At 39.1% G+C, this 18,144-nt stretch overlaps 1 protein-coding gene across 1 annotated transcript in view; it reads right to left on the reverse strand.

Moving 5' to 3' along the window:
* mipol1 (mirror-image polydactyly 1) overlaps window positions 1-18,144 on the reverse strand; it is an 87,516-nt gene that overhangs the window by 40,353 nt on the left and 29,019 nt on the right. Inside the window, exons 8-9 of the mRNA XM_036150845.1 lie at window positions 14,785-14,818; window positions 14,501-14,671 (exon numbers count right to left, since the gene is read on the reverse strand). Coding sequence (XP_036006738.1) covers window positions 14,501-14,671; window positions 14,785-14,818 — 205 coding nt within the window. The remainder of the gene's footprint in view (window positions 1-14,500; window positions 14,672-14,784; window positions 14,819-18,144) is intronic.

The following is an 18,144-nucleotide window of genomic DNA, read 5'->3' on the forward strand; positions in this document are numbered from 1 at the left end:
TGCAAATTACATTGGCAACAACTGTAATACTAATCATTTTGGAAGATGATGACGTCCCAGGAGCTTCATTTCAACCTGCTTCAATGGAGAAACCCAGTATAGAACAGCTGAGATGTTGGTTGAAATGTACAGGGCTCGCAAAGAGCGGAAAGAAAGCAGTATTAGTAGAAAGGTAGGAGAGGCTGTCCTCTCCTCTCTCACAACCAAACAAATGCAAGGAAGAAACCTGCTGTATCCATGTGGAATTACAGCCAATTCTAAGACAAAATATATATGTATTATTATAAGCCTATGTTTTAATTTATTATAGAACTCATTGCACAAAATAGACTTAAAAACAGTCAATTATCCCGCTGTAATCAGACACTGAGATCACGTCTACTCTTTACACAATCGTGCTCATGTGATCCATGAAAAGAAGCAGAAGACCAGCAAGAAAACCATCACTTCTAATCATCACAAATGCAAGTATTAAGCAGGTATTTATACACACCAGGACTTTTACTACTCGTAAAATGGTTGTGGTGGGGGAGGGGAGCTTGAGCCCTGCTCTCTTGCTGCGCAGCACGTTAACCAGCAAAAAGCTTTCTGTCTGCAAAAAACGAAGCCCAAAAAAGTGACTGAATGTTCTGAAACAACCCCAAGAAACCGCAACCGCCAACTCACTAAAGTTACAAGTGACTTTAGATAAAAACAAGCCTAAAATCGCTGATAACTAAATGCAACACTGAAGCTCACATGAACAGCCCTCATGGCTTGTATGAAGTTTTAAAGCCGCTGAGAAAAAGCCAAATAAACGTATCCTACCTGCCCAGACACTGCAGTCGCTGGTTTCAGGTCTGGATGTTCAAGTGTTGGCACCAGGAAATGCAGAGACCACATTTAGGTGCCTTGGTCAGATTCCACAGTAAAGTCCTCCCAGTTACAAGCTCGTATGCAACACTGACATTTCCCTGCAATCCTTCGTTGTTTTGGAATATCAATGAAACAAAAAAATAACTTCCTCCATATGATCACAATCATCATATCGTTAGTCACTCCAGCAGATATCAATGCAGCAGCGGTGTTTTGTTGTTACCATATTATTGTCTGTTGACGTGATTTTCAGGACAGACCTGTTGACTATTTGAATCAAACAAGTAAACTAGTCGAGTGTTACTGCTCTGCTTGTACGACCACAAGATAGCTGCGACACATGCGTCTAAATTTAGTAATTTGACGTCATTTGAGGAATGCCTTATTGGGTAGATTTGTGGTATATATGGTTTCTCATAGTTGCAATGATCATGGCACGGAATTTTACTACACGTCCAAAAACTCCTTGGCAGCTTGGCTTAACTTGAGATAAAATTTCTCAATTTTCTTCTACTATGGGAACAGCCCCATGTCATGTCGACACTGAGCCCTACAAAACTTCCCAGCACACATCCAAGTGACATTAGTGTTTCTGGTGTAGAAAATGAGGCTATTAGACTAAGATAAATCCACTGTCACTTCTCTCATTTGGAGACAAAGAGGGGAAGTTTTTCAGCTTAGAATCTGACATTAGTAGAGATTCATTATTAAATTGGGGAGAACAAGAACAGCCTCAGGTTCCTTCGAGGTATTGAAGACAGGTTCACAAAGAGCTGCAGCTCTACCTTCGTCAAGGAGTTCTTAATCATGTTCATAGTTATTGAAGTTATGCAAGCTATTGAAGTTTTAAAAGGGTAATTTATGGATTTACTCTTTATTGCTGCATTCCAGCTTGTAAAAAGTAATTAAAAACTGGAATAAAGTGCTCTAATGTCTTAATAAGTGACTCCAGCAAATTCTGTCCTTTTCTACACTTGGGGTAAATGTGTTGGAGTCGAACCATCAGTTTTCTTTTGGGGCTCCAGTCAGGGTGTGAGGTGGTCAGCAGCTCCAGATGAGCTCTGATGAGCTGTGATAACCTGTAATTACCTGATATCAATTCAATAAGGAGCAGGAAGCTCCAGCTGGCATATGGGTCGGAGTGCTCAAGAAGAACCCACCCCCTTTTTCTAATATTTCCCAGAACCCCCAGCTGCTGAGGGAGATAATCCCTGAGAGATGAAAGGAGGGAATGAGGAATCTGCGAGCAACAAGGGGTGGAGAGGGATGGGGAGGGGTGGGATCCTCCAACGTGGAGTGCTCTTTCTTCTTCTTCTCGGAGGATTATGGCAGCATTTGAAACATATTTCACTGCGGTGCAGCAGTAGAATGAAGGGAGGATTAAGGTGTTACCATTGAGGGGTGGTGTTAACGTAATAGGGATAGTTGTTAAAAGACAGTGAAGCAGTTTTATTGGTGGGGGTCACTGGTAGTGATGGAAGTGAAGTCGATACAGCGGTGAGGTATAGGTTGAAGGAGGCCGGCATCAGAGGGAGGAGGGAGGTTAAAATGTGAGGCTATGGGTGCTGATGAGGGGCAACTCAAAGGTTCCACCGTCTGTCCAACACACGGAGAACAGCTTTGACTAGAAAAAAAAAACTACCTAATATATGCAAATGAAGTACAACCATATGAACGTGCCGAGTTTTACTTCATCAGCAGGTAGCAGCACAAAGATCCTCCAACGGGATAAAGATGGAATAAGTGGTATTTTAGCCCTGCTACAGATTTTACATTTCAGAGCTCTACGCTTTCTCTTAAGCTCGTTTTTTGATTTTTTTAGTTAACCTTGCAACCAAGGTTTCACAAGTTTCAAATCTTCTTTGAGCATATTGCTTTTGTAAAACATATTCTCACACTTTGTATTTGGACTAACATGTTGCTAACTGCATCTCTACATGTATATACAAATCAGGAATAACATTATAACCAACTACATAATCAGTAGAATGGAGTGACTGAGTGAGTGAGTTAGTGAGTAAAATAATTAAACAATATAAAATAACAGTACATACTAGAGAGTACTAAAAAGTCTAATTGCCCTGGGAACAAAATATCTTGTCAGTTGCTCTGGAGTATAGTGATTGCATATACCACTCAACAAGTGTTTGTAATGGTTCCAGTCCATTGCAAAGCACTGAGCTAGCTTTTTTTTCATTAGCTTATCTAGTGGTTTGCTGTTCTTGTCCCTCACACTACTCCTCCACACTGCAGCATAGAAAAGGACACTGACTCCACAGTGTGATAGAACAAGTAAAGCATTTCCCTGCACACACAGAAGATCTCAACCCACCAGAGGAAGTGGAGGGGGCTATGCTGTAGAGGGCATCCGTGCTCGGGCAGCAGTCACGTTTTACATAAATCAAGACCCCAGCTATTTTTAGCTCTGTAGCACTTCACTGTCTTAGCCCAATATGGAAACAGGCTCATGGGGAACCTTTGATCTTCTAAAGTGTACCAATATCTCCTTTGTTTTGGTCATTTTAAGATGGCGACAGTTCCTCTTACACAAATTCCTAAAGGCTCCAGGAAATTCTTGCATTCCTACGTGACGCCACCTGTCAATCAATCTTGGAGGCAGTAGCTGACCAATCAGTGATCACAATTAGTCCTTAAGCAAGACACCCCTTACCTGCAGAAGCTGCTACCTCTTTCCCTCCGACAAGATCCCAAGACATTACATTTTGAACGCATTTCGGTCAGAGTGATTTCATTAAAAAAATATTGGTAAAAATTATTAAAAGTTGTCAGTAGGGGCATAGGTTATCCCGAATGTTTATTCCTTTCCCGAAACCTAAAAGGAGTCTAGTAGTGTAAAATATGGATACGTGGCCAACCAACCTCATGAACAGCTGATCAGCAGTGATCGACGGGGAACTACCGCATGTTCGTTCGTATGAAGATAACTCAATGTTTGTTTATAAACATTGTATGGTTAAATGGTTATAAGTAAGAATAAGTAAGAAATTAACTGCAAAATCAACCTAATTCATTCTCACTTGTCACTTGAGATGGAAGTAACATTCCCTATAAACAATCGGTCCTCTCCATCAACAATGTCTTAGTCCTGTTTTTCACCTTTCAAACCTAGATGTACGGTCCGGAACGACTTTGGTGGAGAGTGTAGCCCGTGTTTACTTCCTGGTTCCTGAGTTAATCATATGAGAGTTCCCAGAGTTCCCAAAGCAGAGCGCAGCATTTGGAATTTTATTTTGGCAAAAGAGCAGAAGCCGACCAGTAATGGAACAGAATACAACATTATATACTGGTCCTGTGGAAGTAAAAATTTGGTGGGGATTCACAGCAGCAACAGACCACTGAGAAATTACTGTTCTCTGTTAAGGCCCTGTATATGTGTTGTCCCGATTTAGGAGTCAGTATTACTTATTGGTCCTTTAAATTAAGGAATAATGCTTAACACTAGTTCTGCTGGGTTTTGGATATACGTACATTGCAACTTCTGGTTGCCTGAGTTATTTGTTGTCAGCCATGATCAGTTACCAGGGCTCCAATCTTGCACAAAGTGTTTAATATGTAAAGTAAAATTCACACTACTAACACAGAATTTCTTTAAATTCTTGCCATGGATAGCTCGATGGCAGCATGAAAACATAATCTGCTGTCTGCAATAAGTATTTACTTAGTTACTATAATATATATTTTAAGATAGGTATAAGCTTGCTATTTTAACTTGAGCTTTAACATTGATTTGTCTGTGGATACCTTGAAATAATTTTACTGACATGATTCACCATTTGTTTGTAGTTTTTTCCCCAGGCTTTTTGGCTTAGTAGGCAAAAAAAAATGTGGCAAAAAAAAATGTGGCTCAAATCCAGGCCTACAGCCTTTCCGAAAATGAACTATAAAGTGTGCGCTCTCTTCTCTCCGGACATCATTGATTTCTGTGAGGGGGCTGTGCTGATACATCATGTCACGCAAAGGATTGTGGGATACCTTGAGGGTTCTTAGAGAGGTAAGGGACGTTGCAGGGTTCTTAGGCAGAACTAGCCATGGGAGGGAGCATACAGGCTACTTTTCCTACCTCCTTTCTTACTGACTACACTATTCTGACGCACTTCTGCAATGGCTAAAGAGTCCTGGCTCTATAAGGGTATTCGGATTGAGCCACTAACTGGATCTTTTTCTGTTGCCCCATGATCATTCTCAAGCTCACATGCCTATTGTTGCTGCTTGCAGCAGTGGACAAGGATATGTAAAGGCAGTCTGACTGGTTTGCAGCTATACAAATGCTGCAGAAGCCTCTTAATCAACCATTAAGCACAGTCAAGTGTGTGGCAGCAAGGCGGCACCTACAACATGCAGGCCAGGGGTATTTGAGGACCAGGGTTGGGAACCACCGTTCTAAAGGACTGTGACTAAAGGACTAATAGTCGTGTCAAGAATACAGCCCAATTATTTTCTTTTAAGCCATTTACACCAGCAGTTTCTGGGACAATGATCCAAGGTGTAGCAACAAGTCGTCCTTTTTTAACCTGTCCTAATCAGCTTCTAATAAAAGCTTCCAAAGCTGAAGCGCAGAAATCTGGTTTTCTTTTTAGCCAAGATGTTCAAATGTCATTCTTTCCAAGTCCGAGTCTAGTCTCAAATGACTGAAATAAACAGTTTCTCATCAAATCCATGACATCTAGAGCAGCTCTAACCTTGATTTGGTGTATGTTAGGATTCCAAACCTGTACTGTTTGTCCCAAGGCCTAAATTATTACATGAACACTTAATAATTTTGAAACATAATCATCAACAGTTCTTTTTTAATAATTTAAAATTTAGTTTGTAAAGAAAAGAAAAAAATCAGCTGAAGGCTGATTTATATTATTTTGAAAATTTGTTAGATGTAATATTCATTCTATTAGAAATGTAACCATTTATGATCCATAATAGAAAGGGAATATATTATATTGCACTAAATATGACTTGGCTTTTCTTCTCTTCACTGAGCTGTGAATTTTTTTTAGAATATTGGAAAATCATTTCCTTAATGATTTAAGCAATAAGCTATATTTCACCACTAGGTGCAGAGTTGAGCACAGTCTGTTGACCAAAACAAGATGTGTACCAAGCCACGCCTCCCTATCTCCGCTTTAGCACTCAGCACCCATTTCCCCTTCTCAGCCATCGGCTCATATCAGCCTATTTGTAAAGAATAAAAAAACAGTAAAACAGCATCACCTTTCAGAGGAACATGTTTAGTGAAGAAAATAACATAGCTTTATAATGCTGTTAGCAAGAGAACGTTTTGATCCGATGGCCGTGCTCTCTGCCATTTTGAGCCTGGTGGGGGCATTTTATGGGCAGGGAGTGGGTAAGCCCTGAGTGGAAGATGTTCACGTACATTCACGTGCCGCCGGCCCGGCTATGTAAACAAAAGATTAGAGAACAACACAGAGAAATGGTGTGTAACATTAACCATAGTCCTTCTAAAAAGATACCTGTAATTCTTCACAAAACTAGTTTTCTAAAATAATGAAATTTCGCTTGTTGCTTGTTTAAGCTTATACATCAACGGAACAGGAAGGGATTTTATTTTGATATTTCCTGTCAGAAGGGCTTTTGCAATGTTGCAGCTACCTTAGGAGTGCAATAGGGTCAGTTACGTTTAAATTGTTCTAAAATAATCAAAAGTAATTTATTACAACATTCAGTTGGAGAGATATTCATGTGGTCATTACTGTGAAGCTAACAGCTAACAGCTCTTCCCTTGGTTAAGACGAAACAGACCACCCTTCACTTCCTGTCGCTGGTCCACCACTGATGCTTCCTCGGACCACCATTGATAGATCCTGACCACTGTAGACCATGAATACTCCATTAAATGCTGCTGTTTGGAGATGCTCTGACCCAACTGTCTAACAGTCACACTTTGGTTCTTGGAAAACTTGCTCAAATCCTTATGCTGCCATTATTCCTGCTTCAACTACGAGGACCTCATGTTCACTTGCTGCCTAACGTTTCCACTCCCAAGGTGATTAAATAATTAACAGAACATTTCCCTTGTTGTAATGTCATCCCTGATCAATAAATGCCTCATGATATTGCTAAATTGATATGTTATTTATTTAGAACATATATTCATTCTGATCCGTAGCGCTGCAGGATGATCCTACATGTAAAGGAGTTTTTTGTTTTTTGTGTTTTCAAGGAAGAACTTTCTCATTTCTCCCATTCTCTTCAGAAGCCAGTTGCTTTGGTTACCACTGCTGTTTGGCGATGCTGGAGCAGTTCAAGTAACCATGGTTACTGCGCTCTGTCAGTCACAGCAAGGAAACAGATGAAGGCTCCTGATCTGATTCTTTTTTTTCATCTGAGAAATATCAGAAGGAGGCGGGGCTTCTGAGCCCACCACCTGCCGCAGAGCATGCTGGGAGCACAACCAATCTCCACATTCAACTGGCCAACTCTATTTCGCTCATATCCCACCAACAGCCAGACTCGTCTTTTTTCATTTCTACTGATTTCAACCCCACCCCCACAGAGAGCGGTATATAAATTGTTGGTAATAAATCCAACACTCTGCAGGTTTTGGTAATAAACTCTGAGAATTGAACTTTGATTATAATCAGCCTCCAGAGGAGAGAAGGGAAAAAGAAAATGTGGGTTATCTACTTTAAAGGAAGAAAGAAAATTGTAGCTTTGGAAACTTTGAAATAAACAAGAAACCATGAACAGAGAAATTTGGAATAGATCTCCGTTAGCAAATAAAGAATCAATACAATAATTTATAAAAAATGGTTATTAGATTTTTTATTAAGAAGTAGCAACATTTAATAAGAAGTATGCCTTAATGGTCACCAAGTAATCAAAAAACATTTAGGTTTGCAATTCAGCACCGAGATGCACAGCTGCTTCACTGAGAAACATTGAGAAGCTTAAAGTGTACATGAATGACTGCGTTTGGAACAATTATAGAAATTCAATTTATATTGAATTTCCATTCAATATAAAAACTGTGTGTACACTGATATATTTACTTACATACACACGTGTGTAAGTAAATATGAATGTGTGTGTGTGTGTGTGTGTGTGTGTGTGTGTGTGTGTGTGTTTAGAGTCATGAAAAAAGACAGCCTATTATATATTTAGTCTAATCTTTTTTTATCTGTGGAAAAGTACATAATCATCACAAGTACTAACACTGATAAGAGCAAATCAATTTGTCCACTTGATTGTTCTGTTGAAATTTGTTTTCAGTTTGATTTGAACATTGTTATGGTCAAAATCAGTGCATTTATGCATTGCCTGTTCAAATAAACGGAAGAGGGACAAGGTGAGGCAAAGGGGAGCTTTGTCTGCCCTTGGATGGCGCTGTGCCGCACACACTGGCTGATGCAGGCAGTTGGAGTATGCCCATTGTTGTCTCTCTTTATAGCACCAATCTACATGTTAGATTACACATGCACTACACAAGATGATGTCCCACAGTCTGTCTAAAATATATATAACAAATGTGTGACATATTTAGGTTCTATAATCAGCCATTAATGAGTGTTTAAAATACTCTGAATTAGGCAGAAAGTGGCTATCATGCTGATATTCTAGGATTTTTGGATAGTTCTTTCAGGGTGAACTCTCCTGGACACGTTAGCAGTTGTGTTGACTTTCCTCCACCTGTACACCATTTCCCGTACAGTGAAATGGCTGATTTCACACTCTTTTCAACTCCATTTCAAAAACGTTACTAATCCTGAAGGCTAGATGAAATTTTGAGGCCTCTTTAAGTCCCTTTCCAGACTCATAAGCTGGTGCAGTCTTCTTCCTGAAGGCCTCAGAGAGATCTTTGATTGGTACCACGGGGTTTATTATAACAGCAACAGTAAGGAGCTCCAAACTAGATGTCTCAGGTTTAAACAGGACAAACATTCTTAAACATGCTGAGTAATGATGTTATAAAACTGTGTTAGAATTTAGCCTTTTAAGTAGGTATTCATTTTGGGGTTTAATAATTTCTCCTTCACTACAAGTCTTTGTTAAAGACCCACTTGTTTGCACTGGCTTTTAACTCAAGCTGAGCAGATTAATTTATCATTCTTTTATATATGTTTTAAATTTCTTTTGGTGTTTTTAGTATTTTTAGTGTTTGAACTTTATCATTTTTAACTATTCTCATTTTGTGTTGTGTATTTGTTATTTTGTATGTACTGTACATACATATTTATATGTTTTTTTTGTCGCTGTGTACAGCACTTTGGAAACATGCTATATAAATAAAGTTTACATTGACATACAAATTCTATGTTTTCATTATATTTTACAGAAAGAATGAATGGGTCTTTTATTCAGATCTTGTTCAGTTATATTACTTGTATTTTTCTGTAGTGTTAAAATCGATAATAAATATGAAAATGCCCAAATATGTTACAAAACCACAAAGGCTTTTATAGAGCACCCTAATTTTTTCATATGACTGTGGCTGTTTCTCAATATGCATACTTAATGTACTTGTGACCTCTTGTACTTATGAAACATCATTGATGGTGGCCCTAGTACGGTTCAAAATACCTAGATGTGCTTTTGCTCTGCCGATTTTATCAAGGCTGCATACGTCTGCGAATTTGGGCCAGCAAAGTATCCCACAATGCACCAATAACAGTAAATACGCGCAAAAAAATTATCATTTTGATATCAACATTAATTTGTCACAAAATTTAGTTTTAAAACATTTTCAGGTGAGAAAGTAGATCTCCAAACTTTGTCTTTGCAGTCAGCTTGTCAAGAATGAGTCCATGTTGAAATGTGCTGCGATGTTTATGGAGCAGCACCGCTCCGCTGGCAGCTGGAGCGGTTGGAGTTTGTTTTCCCCTCTAACCGCAGCCCGATCTCGGCAAGTCACTCTGTCATTTTCCACTACCTGTCATGTGTATTTAGTGGCCGATTGTCAGATATAAAATGTCTTAGTATATATAGAATATAAAATATGTATTATTGTTCTCAGGAAATGTTTTACATTTTAAGATAATGCAGGTATTTTCTAAACTTTGTCACTACGTTTATTTCCCTTAAAATACCAATTAGGGGCCTAATTTAGTCATCATAATCTTTTAGGCCTGTAAATTCACAGTAAGAAAAACATTTTAATACAGTACCCCCTAATGATGAATTTATGCAGATAGCTGTGCAGGAGAAGAGACCATAGTTCCAGGTTTAGATGCAGTTTCTCAAAAGCCCCCAGTGATCGTTCTCACCGGCGTATCCTGTCATCGTCCACACCACTGTCTCCTCATCTTCTTTTACATTTTTTAAATTATATTAACATTTTCCTGATTAAACAGTCAAGGTATCAATTTCCTGCACAATACTTGCTAACTGGTTATCTTTTTGATTTTGTTATTCTAATAAATGCAATTTTTTACTTAAACCATTTTGTCTCTTTTTTCTGTAGATTCCTGGTATGAGCTTACCTGATAAAAATAAAAGAAAAATAAGTTTTTTTAATTGGTATTTAATAGTTCTTGTAAATTAACCACGCAGGTGTCAAGCAACGGAAGGAATTAATCAACTGTATGGTCAAAATTGAAAATTCATTATTTTAAAGGGTTTCAACTTTGTACTTACACGTCTTCCTAACTTATTATGTATATTTGATACTTGTCATATAAAACATTTTGTTCTTATTTATTTTTTTTGTATTCATTATAAATCTGAAAATAATCACATTCCACCATTTGGTGAAACTTCAGAAATTACATTTCACCGCTGAGCGGTGACATCTTTAAGTACGTTCCAACTGAAGAGCTTCCATACTGCATTCTTTGCATCCTTGCATTCTCTGCAAGAACGCACTTTCAGCTGTACTTGCCAAGTATATACTTGCAAAGTATACACTGACAAAGTATATACTTGATATGCACACAAGAACATATTGGAGTATTGAGAAGTGGCCCGTATGTTGTATATCAGTGGTCCCCACCCCTGGGCTTCAGTGCCCCTTGTTCTGCATGTTTTAGATGCTTATCTAAAACATTATGTTTAATGCCATCCATATAAATACAGACTGTGGAACAATCACAGTACTGGTACTATTGGACCTGAGTGCAGCATTCGATACAAACGATCACTCCATTCAGTCGATCACTCTGGTACAAAACTCGACTGGTTTAAATCCTACTTAAAGGACAGTAGGTAACTTTACCCCAGAGATCACAAAAATCACATGTGGGGTTCCCCAAAGGTCCATCCTGGGTACCCAAATTTTCTTCAATTGAAAACTAAACAGAAGTAATAATTTTTGGACCAATAAAGGAGCGATCAAATGTTAGTGCACAGCTTCAGCTAGGAACCACTGATCAGGGCCAAAATCTGGGAGTAATGATGGACTCAGACCTGAACCTCCAAAAGCATCTAAAGATAATTACAAGGTCGGCTTTCTATCACCTGAGGAACATTTCCAGGATTAAAGGACTAATGTCTCAGCAGGAAAAACTAATTCATGCATTGTTGTTTTTTTGTAGAATCGAGTACTGCAATCATGTTTTCACAGGTCTGCATCATCCGAGTTCTAAAGTCCTTACACTGGCTCCCTGTATCTCAGAGAATAGACTTTAAAATCCTTCTGTTAGTCTATAAATCACTGAACAGCTTAGCACCTAAATACATCACAGACTGTAATCAGTGTATCAACCCTCCAGAACATTCAGGTCTTCTGGCTCAAGCCTACTTGGCATAACCAGAACCAGAACCAGAACCAAACACATAGAAACAGCATCTAGTTTTTATGATCCCAGAAGACTGTAAAAGTGCCGAAACCCTGAGTTCCTTTAAATCAAGGTCAAAACCCTATTTGTTTACAGTTGCCTTTAAATCTTAATGTGGAAGTCCAAATTGTCCTGTACAGTATCTGACCTGCTGTTACTGTTCCAATGCAATGTGCTTGTCTCTGTAATGCTTTTCTTTACTGTTTTTTGCTTTGTTCATGTATAGCACTTTGAATCGTCTTGTTACTGAAAAGTGCTTTATAAATAAACTTGCCTTGCCTATCTGATGCCACTCACCTGATTAAAATAAATGGGTCATTAACTGCCATAATGGATGGCATGCTCAGAAGACATTTGGAGATGCACAAAATGCGTTAATGATGGGAATTGGTCAATTTCATTTTTGCCCAGCAGCTGAAAATTAAAAGTCCAGTCTTTCTGGATGACAACAGTGGATGACAATGCAAAGGCTTTAAGAGGTCAGGCTGATGACACTCTTTAGCTTGGAAATTACAAAAAGATGGACCGAGGTGTTCAGAAGTAAAGTCAAAAGAAGCATAAAAAAGCGAAAACAAAACTGCATCATCAACAAAGGCATATCTACTATTGTTACAGGGAATACACAGTGTGTTGTTTATAACTACAAATATCTAACAGTAATACCTGTGCTAGTAATGATATGCATCACTAGGAAAGGTATTACTGTTAGATCTCGCTAACAGTTAGATCTGATCCTGCTGGTCAGCCGCACAGGAGAGGGCCTCTGTCCTCTGTCCTCTGTCCGTGAACTCTTGTGACGAGGAGGTTCACATTGATGAGACCCTCCACGAGTGTGCAGGCTGGAATCGAAGCAAAGTACAGCCTTCCTTCTGTGAAGTCAACGTTTAAACCTATGCAGCCATCCGCCATGGAAATGGACTGTTTGTGATATCTTTCTCAGTTTTGCAGGAGAATAACTGAGCTGAAAGTCGCCTCTTCTGCGAGCTGTGCAGAGGCCCTCACGGGAAGCCTAATGATGCGCTCAGACCGAACATGGTTGAGGCGAAATCTTCACCTGCACCGCGCGGTGTTTACCGCTCTGCATTTCGCATCCACAAACGGTGACAGCGGCTTCACCACGAGTCACTGCGTCATCAAATAGGAGAAGCTTCTATCCACTTGTCTGTTAAACTCAACAAGGTGGACTGGGATTTTACCAAGCAAGTCACAATGCTTTACTTAATGGGGAAAACTGGCGTGCCTGCTGGTCCACCAGATCCTCCAGAGATGCTCCCAGTATTTAGCTAAGTTAAAAGATTTGACTACTTAAAATAGTCCAATTTGCAACTATTTGCTTCTGTGGGCTGCTCCTTTTGAGGGGACCACAGCAGAATTTCTGCCTCCATCTCTCCCCATCCCAGTCTCCTCCTCTGTCACACAGTCGCTCTGCACTTCTTCCTTTGATTAATCCGTGTAGGTTCTCTGTGGTATCTCTCTTTGCTTCCTCTGTGGTGGATCAATGATAATATGGATGAATTCTAATATACTAATAGACGGAAAGCCTTTCTTTTGGAAAAACATGTTCGAAAGAGGAGTTATCTTTGTTAATGACATTATCAATGAGAACAGTAAAATTATGGAGTATGAGGAATTTAGAACTATGTATGGTGATGCTTGTTCAAACTTTTCCTTTAACCAACTCACTGGAGTAATTGGAAAAAAATGGGAAAAAATAATAAACAGTGGAACTACTAAACTATATGTTTGTAAACCTACAATAAGAAACCTCTAATTGGCCAAAGGGAATTAAAATAAATAGAATAATATATAACTTTTATTTGATAAAAAAAAAAATCTCTGAAGGTTGCCCCATTTAAAACATATGGAAAATGGGAGGACTAATTTGACTGCCCGCTGCCATGGGATAAAAAATTTAAACTAATCTATAAAATTACTGTTGATGTGCAAAAATTTCAAATTAAAACCATATATAACTTCTCACCCACTGGAAAAATGTTAAAACTATGGGATATGACAGAGTCAAATGATTGCCGTTTCTGTTGTCAGGAGTCTGAATCCACCCTGCATTTGTTTTGGTATTGTCATATTGTCTCTCTATTTTGGGTGGAAGTTGAAAAAAGTGTTTAAGTATTGGTCTATCTATGAAACTTGATGTGGTTTTTGTTTTACTAGGAGAGTTTATCGACAGTCACGATTTAGTTAATTTAATCATTGTACTCGGTAAAAGGTTTGTTTTTAAAGCCAAAAATAGATTCTCACTTGGTATTAATTTCTTTAAAACATTAATTCAGCATTTTTTACCCTTAGAAAGTTATATGGTTGAAACTGATAATGAAGCCAGAAAACATAAAAATAGATGGGAAGTTCTCAAATGTTTATTCTGAAAATGTAATTTTGTGGATGAATTAATTAATTCGATGTGGGTGAATGAATGTGAATAAGTGTGAGAGGTGAGGGGGTGGGATGGAAGTTTTGGGTTGGTACATTAACTGTGTAAATGTATCCTGTGCTGTGATTTATGTTGATTTAATAAAAATAAAAAAATCATCATCTGTGGCTGATCACAGTTCAAGCTTTTCTACCAGAACCCAGGGAGCCTGAGCAATCTATGGCTTTACTGGACCGAGATCGCTGAGATGGATTCTGGTATCTGCTTGAGCTAGAATCTGCTTAAATATCTCAGGTTCAATAAAAAAGCACCATCAACATTCTAAATCTAAAATGTGACAACCATGAAAGAAGCAATGAAAGCAGAAAAACCTATAACGGTCTGGTGAGTCCTTAGCTGGTTCTTTAAAGAACCATCTCAAACTTTTCTCTTTTTAATCGGCCCTGAACTACTGGAACTGCTTTAGTTTAAAAGGTGGTTCTTTGGTTCAGCATTTTGGAGGAAAACTCACTTTGTCAACAGATTTGTCTCTCTCCTCCATCACGGCCTTCATCTCCTGAGCAGTGATGTCATTTCTTCGTTGCTGTGCAAGCCGCAGATGCTGAACTAGAGCTGTGCCGTACTGTCTCACTTCCTGGACCGAGTCGGCCTCACAGACATGCTGGAGGAGATCTTTGATGTCCTGAAAAACAGAAAGTCGGATCAGATTTGGTCAGGTCAGCAGTTTAACGATACACCACCAAACATCAAAACAACAAACAATGCATGGTTCCCAAATGTGCAGAGTGATCTTACCATATCAGCGTCCTGCAGGCTGATATCATCTGACCTGACAATAGAAGAGTAGATAATCAGTTTCTGGAGCTTATGGTGGTTGGTGGCTAAAACATTTCTGTAAAGAGTTTTGTCTAAAACAATGACTTTCAAGGTACCAAACACCTCTGGTCTTCTGTTGTTTCATCAGTTATAAACTGTGTAGAAATCAAAGTCTAATATCACCATTTTCAAAGTTGAACAGGGGTTAACATTTTGCATCTCAAAATGTACAGTAATATAATTACATGCAATAACTCCAGCACCCTGAACACATGGTCTGACATGGACATGGAGTAAAACCAGATGAATAGACACTCAACATTTTTCCTCATGCTCTGACATCAACTCTTCAATCTAGAGACTAATTTCTCCCTGTTGTTGGTCACTTAAGACTCCCAAATATATTTATTTTGCTAAATGCCAAATATATTATTACAAATAAATCACTACATTCTTCAAAGTCAGAAGTTTACATCCACCTGGATTATTATGCCTTTAAACAGCTTTTAGAAATGTTCAGATGATGACATCAAGCTTTGTAAACATTTAATAGGGTAATTCACAACTTTAAGTTTACTGGAGGCACAACCATGCTGACATCATAAAAAATTAAGAAATCAGCCAAAGTATCAACTCAATTATATTTTATTTTATTTATATAGCGCCAATGCACAACACATCATCTCAAGGCACTTTACAGTTGATCCAATCAAACCATATAGACAGAGTGGTTAAAAGTTTTGTTTCTATCAAGGAAACCCAGCAGCATTCACTCCTCCTGAAAGAGCGTGGAGCCACAGTGGACAGTGGACAACATTGTCATTGACTTTGCAGCAATCCCTCATACTGAACGTGCATGTAGCAACAGGAGGAGAATTGGGAAGAATGTTGAGTTTCATAAAGGTTCCCTGTTCATCTATTCAAACAATTATCAGCGAGTATAAACAGTCATCATGATGTCCAGAAAAGAGGTTCTGTGTCCCAGAGATGAGGAGGTTTTGATGCAAAATCTGTGAATCAACCCTAGAACCAAAGCTAAAAACCTTAGGAAGATGTTGCTGAAGCTGGTCAGAGAATGGCTTTATTTATAGTGAAACAGGTCTTGTAAAAGCATGTGCTAAAAGGCCACTCAGAGAGAAGCAAGCCATTACTGCAAAAGTAAAATAGTCCAGATTGCAGTCTGTAAATGCACTCAGGGACAAAGACCTTCATCTTTGGAGACATGTCCTGTGGTCGGGTGAAACTAAAACTCAAGTGCTTGGCCATGAAGATCATTGTTACATTTGGAGGAAAAAGGGAGAAGGCTGCAAGCGTGAGAACACCATCCCATCTGTGAAGCAGCATCGTGCTTTGAAAGTATTTTTCTACAGGAGGGACTGGGGCACTTGACAGAATATAGGGCATTGTAAAGAAAGAGCATTATGCAGAAATATTGAAACAAAACCTCAAGACATGAACCAGGAAGGCTTGGATACAAATGGATCTTCCTAACAAACAATGACTTCTAGCATACAGCCAAGTTAGTTACACAGTGGCTTAAAGACAACAAAGTCAGTGTTGAGTGTCCAACAAAAGATCCTGATCTCACTTCTGGATTCACTGCAACATTCCTAAATATTAATGTAAATGCTCAGATCACAGGGATTATGTAATTGAATTGTATATTCATTTCCTGACAACACCCTGTTTCCATTTATTTTGCTCTTAATTCCTGTTATGACCCAGGGAACAATCAAACCAAAAGTAACAATGCAAATTTCTGCGGGTAGATATTATTTATGGGACACATATGATCAGCTTTTCTTACCATAGACTATCAGTTGGTCATAGCAAAACGACGTGAAATTGTAGGCTGTCAAAGCATGTATTAAATGTCCCTTTGTAGTTATGAAGTGATGCATGTTGACTGGGAAACATCCAGCAGCAGATGATTGCATTTCATAACTTATAAAGTCGGATCCAAAATGACCAAAACCAGCAAGGTAGGACATGAAGAAGGGGAAAAATAATCAGCATCTTTGGGTAATGTCAAATGTTTAAAAGGATTTCCTAGTCTGATGACTTCCACTGACTACGCTGACTAACTGGGGAGCTTCTGTCTGATAGAACATGGTTCCAGTCTTTATGCTAGCACATCTGCTCTCTCCTGCCTGTTCTAGATGTACCAGTGAATTCTGGTCTATAATTTGATACTCCTAAATGAAATCCGGTGCAACCATCTGCTTTCAGAAGTCAGCTAATTAAGCTCCATTTCCACTGGTACCTACTCAACATGGCTCGACTCGGCTCTACTCCGTCATTAGGGTTTTCCATTAGGAACGCTAGTGTGTACTTGGGCCAGATTCAGTGACCTGGCTCTAGCTTAAAATGTGATGTCAGAAGAATGTCGGTCACTGACTGGCTAGGAGGTGGCTTTCAAGAATCAAACCTGCCGTTTGTAAAACTCATAACAGTTACTGAGCTTTAAGGAAAGTGGACATTTAAATCAACACTGTGGTCCAACGACTTGGTGCAGACATTTTTCTGCTTGGTGGCTAATAAGGAGATAAAGAGGGAGCAAGGCAGAAGAACCAAAAACACAAACGTATTGAAAGAGAATAAGAGAGATCCAGAGTAATTACTGGATCATCAGGGAGCATAACAGCTGGAGGGCTTCAAACTGCTAAAACTGGACGTTTTTAACTTTGGATTAACTAAATGGACGGCATGCACAGAAAGCGACTGGCGACTGGTGGCCTTAGTTTAGGTGACAGCATCACTGGATTCCATGACAGATGATGGTGAGTGTCTTTTGACTTTAAGCATCTTTTATGTTAGAAAATAAAGTGTGTCCTGTTTCTGGCCTCAGAGCTTTATTAGAGAACAAACAGCGTCATGAAGACCAAGGAACGCAGTGGATAGGTCTGGGAGGCAGTTGTGGGTTTTACCATGATCCTGGGGTGTCTGTTCCTGTTTTTGTGATGTTGTCTCCTTTCCCCTGTGAAGCAGCTCTCCAGCGAGCAGAGCCACCACAGGTGACTACGGCAGCTGAAGCTCTGCCACCGATTACCTGCCTGGGTATTTAGGGTGCTGCGCTCCTCGACTCCAGAGCTCTGACCTGTTCCTTTCCATTTTAGTTACAACTCCTATGCTGAAAATCCTGGATCCTCAGACTGAAATCATATCATTCCTTTCAGTAAATAAATCGTCCAACTCTGACTTCCAGTTGTCATGAACTGGAAGTCAGAGTTGGACTACTACGTACCTCTTTTCCTCAGCTGTGACCCTAAACATACAGCTAGAGCTAATACAGAAGTGCTTATATGAAATCAGATTTCTGTTTGAATGTCCCAGTTACAT

The sequence above is a fragment of the Fundulus heteroclitus genome, chromosome 19, assembly GCF_011125445.2.
Source record: "Fundulus heteroclitus isolate FHET01 chromosome 19, MU-UCD_Fhet_4.1, whole genome shotgun sequence".
NCBI lineage: Eukaryota > Metazoa > Chordata > Actinopteri > Cyprinodontiformes > Fundulidae > Fundulus > Fundulus heteroclitus.